General features: G+C 46.0%; 1 protein-coding gene across 1 annotated transcript in view; it reads right to left on the bottom strand.

The window, feature by feature from the left end:
- Positions 1 to 9,455, bottom strand: part of RBP2 (retinol binding protein 2, cellular) — a 25,387-nt gene that overhangs the window by 8,075 nt on the left and 7,857 nt on the right. Inside the window, exon 2 of the mRNA XM_010858207.1 lies at positions 2,228 to 2,406. Within this exon, the coding sequence (XP_010856509.1) occupies positions 2,228 to 2,406 (179 nt within the window). The remainder of the gene's footprint in view (positions 1 to 2,227; positions 2,407 to 9,455) is intronic.

Here is a 9,455-nt window from a genome sequence, read left to right as displayed (position 1 = left end):
ATCAGCCCTGGGTTTTTGCTGCAGGCAAAACATCAACCAGAAGTGAGAAAGGAGAATTATCTCTCTCTGCAGGGCTAAGAGCTGATCTGGGAGAGAGGATGGATGGCTCTCAGAGGGGACAGTGTGCGGAAGGGAGAGGCAGAAGGGTAGGCATAATCAGATGGAGTCCTTTAAGAGTCATGAAGGATCAAAAGGACATGATCTATTTCAGCAAAAGTGAGTTCTTCAACATCAAAGGTGATAAAAGAATGAGTCAGAGGACAGGCCTGCTTTTCAACAGCCCACACCCAAAACTGAGAAGTGAGGGGAAAATGAATCATTTAGAACTGATTAGGTTAGAACAGCAGAGGGATGCAAAAATCCTGAGACAAATCTTCCTATCAGTTCTGGTGTCTGATGATTTGGCCTTGCAGCTACACAGTTCAGAAAAGCCTTGAAGATCCAGCAAACCCTGGGGGAGTGATTCCACAAGGACTGAGCTTCGGGTCTCCTGCCAAGACTGCTCTGATGGAAACATTTCCAAAGTGCTTTCCATTTCCCACTTTTCTTCAGCAGGGGCATTAAACGCCATTCAACCCAGACTCAATGGCTGAGATGATCAATGTCTCAGGACAACTTGATTGAGAAATAAAATATTGCTTTTTTGGCTTTAGAGTCGTCCTCAGAGAATGATGACCTCTTTTCCTCCACATGCCAGGAGAGGAGCCAGAGCTCTGGGGGAAGAGTTGAGATCTGCAACTTTGAAGGAGCTCCTGGAAGCACCAGAAAGAGTGGGACTCTGGGGTGAGAGGTGCTTACAGGGAAAGGGGAAGCACAGGCTGGTGGGTCCTGCTTCCTTGTGACCCTCCAAGAGGCTGGCTCTCTGTGGAGGTGAAAGCATGGATAACTGGGCACAGGAGCCTTAGTCCAGCTCTCCTCAGCTTGGGAGTCAAGAGAGAGGTCCTGGTGGCCGCATTGGCAGAGAGGGAGTGGGTACCATGAGGCTTCAAGCTGCCCACTCCTGTATGAACTGCACGGGCTTGTGCTGGACTGTGCAATCTCAGGGCACTTGTATGATGCTAAGATTTGGGTGTGGGCACCCTTAAATTGGATTTCTCCTTATTTGTGTTTGTTGGGACTACCCACATGCAATTAGATTTGGAAAACCAAAGACGTTCACACTGATTGTGAGTGTGGACATGACTGAGATTGGATTTCTCCCCATTTGTGTTTGTTGGGACTACCCAGGTAATTGCATTTGGAAAACCAAAGACATTCACACTGAGCATGAGCGTGGACAGTACAAGAGTCAGTCACTGGGCTGTGATACCATGAGGTGACACAGGAGGAGAGAAGGACCTGCTGTTGGCCTCATGTTCCCCACCACCACCCCACTTCTCCCTGCTACTACCAATTTCTGCCTTATTCCTGAAGGCCCCTTGGGTGAGGGCCTGCCTCTTCTGCAGACTCCAGTTCTCAGGCTTGGAGATCACTTCCCACTCTGCACTCAGTCGTCTGCTTGCCTTAGGTGCCTCCCTATATTCAAACAGTTTAAGCAGCTGGAAGTCTGCCTTCTGACGCACAGAGGGTTTCCTTGATTATGTCCTGCAAGTTAAGGTGAGGCTGAGACTGAAAATACAAACTTGACAGAGATTTCTCTGAGTTACTAGGATTGGAGAAAGCCTGACTTCATCTAGTCTACTGATTTTTGGGTGTGGTTTGCATTGCAATTTTCTAAAAGATAAATAGATAAATCAGTTGGGATCATCGAAAATGGAGACATTTCATGTAAGAACATATGAATGCTCAACAGCTCCTGAAAAGAATAAAAACTCTAGCAACATGAGGGCTTCATCCTCTATGGCAATGCTTGGCTGCTGCTGAGGAGGGCTGCCCTGTGATGAAGCTATGCTGTTTATTTGGCACCATTATCATCCTTCCCTATGTCTCCCCCTGGCCCTCTTCCCTTTGCCTGCTAGGCCCATGTCAGTCTATGAGTCAGTCTCTTACTCTGGATACTTGAGAAGTCAGTATCCTTTAATCTCTCCTTGGCTTATAAGCTTTGTTCAGAGGCCAGCCTGCTTCTTCCCACTAAACTTTCAATACTTGCTTATCCAGCATCATTGAGTCCATCCTGGTGCCACTCTCCTGATGCCTCCAGGTTGTTTCAGTCATTGTTCCCTTGTAAAGCCAAAACCCAGCCCCTGCACCAAGAGCACGCCAGTGAAACCTCTAGCCCGGTCAGTACCTTAACTTTCCGGTCGTCCAGGCCCTTTGTATGCTCTTCAAACTCCACCCCAACTGTGAAATCCACATTATAGTTACGGAATGTGCTCTTGGTTTGCGTCTTGAACTTATCGCCATCTTGCTCAATGATCTTCGTCTGAGTCAGATGGAGGGCGATCTTGCGGGTGGCAAAATCAATATCTGTTGGCACAAGGAGTTGTGGAGGTTATGAGGTGCTCAGCCAGACTCATTCATTTCTTTAACAAGGCCAAGGACTTAAGACCAGAGGTGCGGATCTCAGGCTGGCCACATTTCTTCGCTTAAGTGGGAAGCAAGAGCTGTATTGTATATGGCCAGTCCGGGCATCTCAGCCAACTGTCAGGAAACCCAGGGTCTCTGCACACCTACCTGGGAGCCCTGATGGGAACAGGAGGTAGCAGGCAGGGTTCACCCCTGAGCTGCAACTCCCCAGGGTGTGTGTGTGCACACGTATACACACACATGCATACATATATACAACGTGGACACACCCCTCCCCCACAGGAGCTCCCTTCTATCTACTGACATACTGGTTTCCTCCCAAGAGTCTGCTGAACAGAAGTCTTTGTGGTTTAAAAAAGACTGTTTAAAAGCAACCAGTCTAGATCCTGGGTAAAGACAGAACTTCTGTTCATGCTCTCCAAAAGGAAGCATACATACAAACGTCCATTCTATAGCAGCTTTAGGAGGCTGTTGTGCCTTAGTCATGGCCCCCAGCGCAGCTTAAACATGCATCAGACACTTAACCAACACTTGCTCAGAGCTTTCTTTTGTTGTCTTTAAGGAAAAGATGATTAATTTTTTATCTTTTTATTACAAAAAATTCCAAACAAACCGAAGTAGAGGGGAGAGTACAAGGAACTCAGCACACTCACCATGCAGAGTTCACTACTGTCCAGTTTTTGTTGCAGCTACTCCATTTACACCTTTTCTTTGCCTTGATATTTTAAAGAAAATCTTATTCATTTCCTAGACACTATTTGTAAGTAAAAGGGAGCATGTCCTTTAATAGTGTATTTCATTTCCTAAGCTTTTCATTTTACAGCAAGAATCTAAGTGCTGAGCCCACCTTCTGCTAACCTCTGTACATAAAATGGCACCCAAGCCAAAATGTTACTGGCCTGTGAAAATGATGTAGAAACAGAGGCTAATACCAGAGCTGTTACATTCATATCCTTGTTACAAATATCATTAAGTTTTCAGTTTCTAGCCAAATCATATTTGATATTTGACCTTAATGCCTGTGAATTTTCTTGCTTCCCTGGTGGCTCAGATGGTAAAGAAGCTGCCTGCAATGCAGGAGACCAGAGTTTGATCCCTGTAAGGAAGATCCCCTGGAGAAGGGAATAGCAACCCTCTTCAGTATTCTTGCCTGGAGAATCCTGGTGGACAGAGGAGTCTGGTGGGCTATAGTCCATGGGGTTGCAAAGAGTCAGACTGCAAAGAGGTCAGGTTGCAAAGAGACATGACTGAGCAACAAACACACACACTGTGAATTCTCCAGAATCTTTGGATGTCAATCTAAATCTTTAATTTTTTTTTTATTAGAGACAGTTTACCTAGATGATTTCAAAACACACTGAGATTGATTCTCTCATAACCCAAGGTAATAATGACTTCAAGAATAAGAACAGTTCAAATTCACTGAGTGCTGTTTCTTTGAGAATTCCAGTCCCATCTCTATGGTTGTAGGTGATTAAACTTCATATTGTGTACTATCTGGTGGGGGATAAACACTATTGTGCCCAAGAGTGAGACCAGCAGTTATCAACACTTCATGGAGTAACTTTCAGTTTAGAGAATGAACAGCTCCAGTGGTTGCATCCCGACTCTTTCTGCTATCCTTCCCTGGATAGCAGCGATTCACTTCCCTGAAGTGAAGCATCACTTCACTCACCTTCTCCTCCCATTTCCTTTTTGACCCATTTCTTTCCGAATCCCTCTTTGGTCACTACCGCTTTCTCTTTCACAAAGGACCAAGAAGAGGTCCGAGCTGGATGCCTGGACCACAGTAGAATCCAGGAAGGATCTCAACTGCATGGTCTTTGGGGTCCTAAATAATATAAAGTCAGCTTTTATCATAAGGGGCTTCCCTGGTGGCTCAGATGGTAAAGAATTCACCTGCAATGCAGGAGACTTGGGTTTGATTCCTGGGTTGGGAAGACCCCCTGGAGAAGGGAATGGCTACTTGCTCCAGTATTCTTGCCTGGAGAATCCCATGGATAGAGTCTGGTGGGCTACAACCATGGGTTTGCAAAGAGTCAGACACGACTGAGCAACAAACACTTTAATCATAAGGGAATAATTTCAAGTTATGTTAGGCAACCCAGAAGGTAAAAGGATTACATACCATAAATTGAAGAGACCAAAAGGTTCAAGTTGCCCTAAGCTGGTACATGAATGCCAGCTCCTTGCCCAACTACTGTTCATTATTAATACTATTTGTTGAGAACTTGCCACATATAAGAATTCACCGATGGGACCCAAAACTGACTGCCCATCTGCATCACCTGGGAAGATGTAAAAAGTATAGATTTCTGAGCCTCATCTCAGACCCTGAACCTCTGGACAGTTTTAGACCTTAGATTTCCTTAGGGGGGTGCTTTTTGGGGAAAGACTTCAATTGTTTAAGAAATTTGAAAGCTGCTGTTTAAGAAATTTGAAAGCAAGGCTGGGTCCGAGAACAGGTTCCTTATGCATAGGTATTATGCAGAAGGCAAGCCATCTCCTTGTTCTGCATTTAATGAGGCCATGATGGAGGAATGGCACCCAAGACAAAAACTTTGTAGCATCTGAGCAAGGGACTCTGACATGAAAACCATGGAGCAGGCTCAATAAAAATGTACAGACTGCAGATGATTGGATGAAAGACAAAGCAGCCATGGCAGCCTCCTCATTCTTGTGATGGAGAGGATTTCTTCACCCAACACAGGTGCAGAGAGGATGTCAAGTCATCCTCTAATAACCCTGGCCACATTGTAATATCATCATAATATGATTAGCATTGCGGTTTTGACCCCACCCCCATGCCTGTGGGTTTCGAGTAGGTGCTGTGGGAAAGATTCAAAATGGAGCCTGGTGGAAGTCCAAATAAGGAATTACAGATGATACAGTCATAGGAGAGGGAAAGGGGAGTCACTCCCACCTAAGCCTGGGAAGATTAAGCCCATATCCACAAACTAAGCTACCCCTATTCACACCCCTCCATGTAAGAACACCTGTGCTCTTCTTCGAGGATCCAACTTCAGCTTCTGCCCTAAATAAACTGCTTCTTTGTACACTCTTCCACACATACTGTGCTTCTAAGAAACTCTGTGCTTGCTTTATAATCTTGGTCTCTTTGTTGAATTCTTTCCTCAAAGGGCAGAAATCTCTCATGGCATCTCACTCGCAAATCTCTCTGATGACATGGAGGCCCAGAGACGTTAAGTGACTTGTCTAAGGTTACACAGTTGAGAAGCAATCAGAAGGGTTTGACAATTGGATGGATGTATGGAAGATCAAGTTGGGAGGTTAAAACAGAGGTTCTGGGCTTAGGGAACCAAGATAGAACCAGACAAATTGGAGAAAAAATTTTACGGGGGCACTTAGGAGCTAAGTTTTAGCTAAGGTGACTCTGGGGGCCATGCTGTGTGAGAACCTTCGGGGTGATAGTTAAGACATGCCTTGGAATCAACCAGGAATGGTGCCCCATGGTAGAACATTCCCTGGGAAACTTCACTCACTCCATTCTCTCGGGAAACCCACAGATGAATATCAATTCTATATTATATCCATTTTACTAATGAGGAACCTGGCTTACAGAGGCTGTGCCACTTGCCTTGGATTATATAGTGAGGAAGCAATAGAGGTGGTAATAGAACCTGTAATTGATGGCCTGTCTCCAGGGCCAACTCTGTGCTCCACAAGCTCTGGGCTGGCCCATCGCATCACATCAGACCACTCCAATTTGTGTGCTTCCAGTAGCTACCCAAGATACCAAGAACTTCTGATTCTACATTTCCTCTGGAGCCACAGGGCTTCTTGATCCAACTGTGTGAGCCCTCCCTGTTTGGAGCAGCTGATGTTCCCCAGAGTTCATGTGAACTGTCCCCATCACTCATCAATTGCTTACTAGGCCTATGACTCTACAGGAATTCAGAACTGGAGGAAACACACTCCAACCCTGAATGTTTTCTGATAGCTTCAGCCTTGTGACTTACAAAATGGTACCTGGGCACTTTCAAGCCATACAGCCTGGGTGTTTGGGGGGAAGGTATATAGGCCCCAGGGTTTGGGGGGAGATAAATGCCCTCTCTGCCACTGTGAAGCCCCTGGGCATCTTGACCAGCATTCACAGAGCCCAGGGTGCCCCATGGTGTTTGCCATGGGTTCAGTCCATAAAAGACTAGTGGTCAAAATTATTTTCAAATGGGAACTCATGATCAACTAAGTTTGAGAAATGAGGAATTAAAGCCAAGACAGTCTGGCTGTTTTCTATGCTGAAAAACTTTATGGAGCCTTTAATCTGGAAAAGATCCTTTGTAGCTCCAACAGCAGGGTACAAGATGTAGCCTCTCCCAACTTTGCGTGTGTGCTAAGTCGTTCAGTTGTGTCTGACTCTGTTCAACCCTATGGACTGTAGCCTGCCAGGCTCCTCTGTCCATGGGATTCTCCAGGCAAGAATACTGGAGTGGGTTGCTGTGCTCTCTTCCAGAGGAACTTCCTGACCCAGAGATCGAACCTACTTCTCTTACATCTCCAGCATGGGCAGGTAGGTTCTTTACCACTAGCACCACCTGGGAAGCCCTTTCCCAACCTTACGTGGCTGTAGAACCCTCCATGGTGGGCTTTCCAGCTGGTCAGGGTTTCACAGAACATAATACAGGAAGGGCTGACAAAACCCCTCCTGAGGCATTTATCTCTGTCTCCTGGTCCCTGCAATTGTGAAAATATCCCCTGTTCAATTTTTTTCCCTTTAAGGCAACAGTTGCTTTGTTTGGAATGGAGGAACAGGACCAAGTGGTCAAATATTTCTGATTTAAAAATGAATCCTTCCTTAAAATTTCAAAAAGCTGAAAAAGAATGTCTTCCACCTTCCAGTCGGTATAAACATGTGCTTATGCTAGGCAGAGCCTAATATCATCCTCCGACTCATGTTTCTCTCCTTCTGCCCCAGAAATACAGCCTAATGAGCCAAGTGATGTCTGAGGGTCTAACTTCAGCCACATCCCTGGTCACTAGGGTCCAGATCTGGAAGCAGCACAGAGCAGCGGCTGTAAGTGGAGTTATTTACAAACTGCATCAGGCTATTTTGAGGATTAAATGTGATGGTGTAGGAGAGTTTCTGCCTGGGATCCGGTGGCTATGGTAATGGCTCCTTAAGTGTAGCTGCTGGCATCATTGAAATCAGCCCCCTGATTGCAGAGGCTGGTTTCCTCAGAGTCCTTTGCATTTTTCCAGATACTCCCTGTACCTCTGCTCCCTCTGCTCCCCTCTCAACCCAGCCTCACCTGCTCCAGCACGTCCTACCCTTTCTTGCCTCCTTCCTCACCTGCTTTCCAGGCCCAGAATTTTAGCTCCCAGGAGGCACTACCTGATATTCTCCTCTTTTTCATGGGGTTCGTTGTTCTTTTCTCCAAAGTCTCATCTCAATGAGGACAAGGACAATGTTGGCTTTCTGCTCTGTGTCCCCATAGAACCAGACCCAGGGCTGGGCACACAGTGGGAGCTCAAGAGATACTTATGGATTGGTTAATGTGGGCACTGTGGTCTAGGACCAGGGTTCTCCAAGTGAGGCCCCTGGGCCCGCAAGCAAGTACATGAGAACCTTTTAGAAATGTATATTCTGGGATCCACCCTAAACCTACAGTAGAGGGTTGGGCCCTTCTTGTTTTTACAAGCCTTGCAAGTAATTCTGCACATGTACACGTTTAGAATCCCTGGTATAAAAGAGTGAGGGTGAGATCTGGGCAAAGATCCTGTCTCTGATCTTCCAGCTGTGTGACCTCAGAGAAGTCACTTTCCTGTCCTGAGTCTGTTTCTCATAGTAAAGTGGGGAAAGAAAGCTCATTTCATAGCATTATTTATGTAAGGATTCCCTTAAAATGATAAGTAAGTGCTTTACCTAGTGCCAAGGAGCTGGTGGGTATTTGATGCAATTGGCCCCCACTCTTTGGTCTTTTCTGTTCTGGCCAAACAGTGGTCAGGGAGGCCTGCTGTTCTAATGGTTAGAATTCCAGGCTTTCACTGCCAGGGCCCGTGTTCAATCCCTTACCAGGGAACTGAGGTCCTGCAAGCCACACAACATGGCCAAAGATAAATAAAAATATTTTCTTAATGCTTAAAAAACAAAACAGTGGCCAGATCAGCATTCAGATCCTATTTATGCATCTCCACAGCCATCTGTCACTCCACACAGCCCAAGGATCCTGGGTTCTGGAGGAACAGTCAGAATGCTGACTAATCTAAGCTCTCCCTCCCTCATACAGCCCCGGCTTGCCACAAGGGCATTTAATCCAGCCTGACCAGACCTTCGTTTGCATGGACTGGTTTCCTCACTCCATAGTTTGGCCAAAGGGTAGAAACTTGAGTTCCTGCTCTAGCCCTCTGTGCTGAGTGAGGTCCAGGCTATGCTAAACCCTGCTGGAGTCATAGGTAGGAGATGAGGAAATAAAACCACGGATCATGTGTTAACCAGATGAAACAGAGGGGAGGGTGTCATACAAAACCACAGCTGACTCCTGAATGACACAGGTTGGAACTGTGCAGGTCCACTGATATATGGATTCTTTTCAATAGTAGCTACAGAACTACACCATCTGTGGTTGGTTAAATCTGCAGATGCAAAACCACGGACACGGAGGAACTACATACAAAGGGAGGGCCAGCTCTATGTTCTGTGCACAGTTTTGACTGCGTGAAGAGTCAGGACCCTTAACATGCCCCCACTGCGCCCCCCACCCCCCTGCCCCCATTGTTCAAGGGTCAGCTGTACTAAGGAAGAATTGGGAATTACAGAGCAATTTAGAAATCTAAATGTAAGTGGTCTTCAGAGAGCAAGTCTATTTTTACTCCACAGATATGGAAATCAAAGCTCAGAGAATTTAAGTGATCAGTTCAGAGGTACCCAGCTAGGAAACGCTCCTGACTCTTTGCCTACAAGTACATTCTGTTTATCATTTACAACTAAGGCTCCCCAAACAGAAATTATTGCTTGTCCCTGGTAGTTC

Source organism: Bison bison, unplaced genomic scaffold, assembly GCF_000754665.1.
Source record: "Bison bison bison isolate TAMUID 2011002044 unplaced genomic scaffold, Bison_UMD1.0 scf7180017864384, whole genome shotgun sequence".
NCBI classification, from domain to species: domain Eukaryota; kingdom Metazoa; phylum Chordata; class Mammalia; order Artiodactyla; family Bovidae; genus Bison; species Bison bison.
This window is presented reverse-complemented; position numbering and strand designations above follow the sequence as displayed.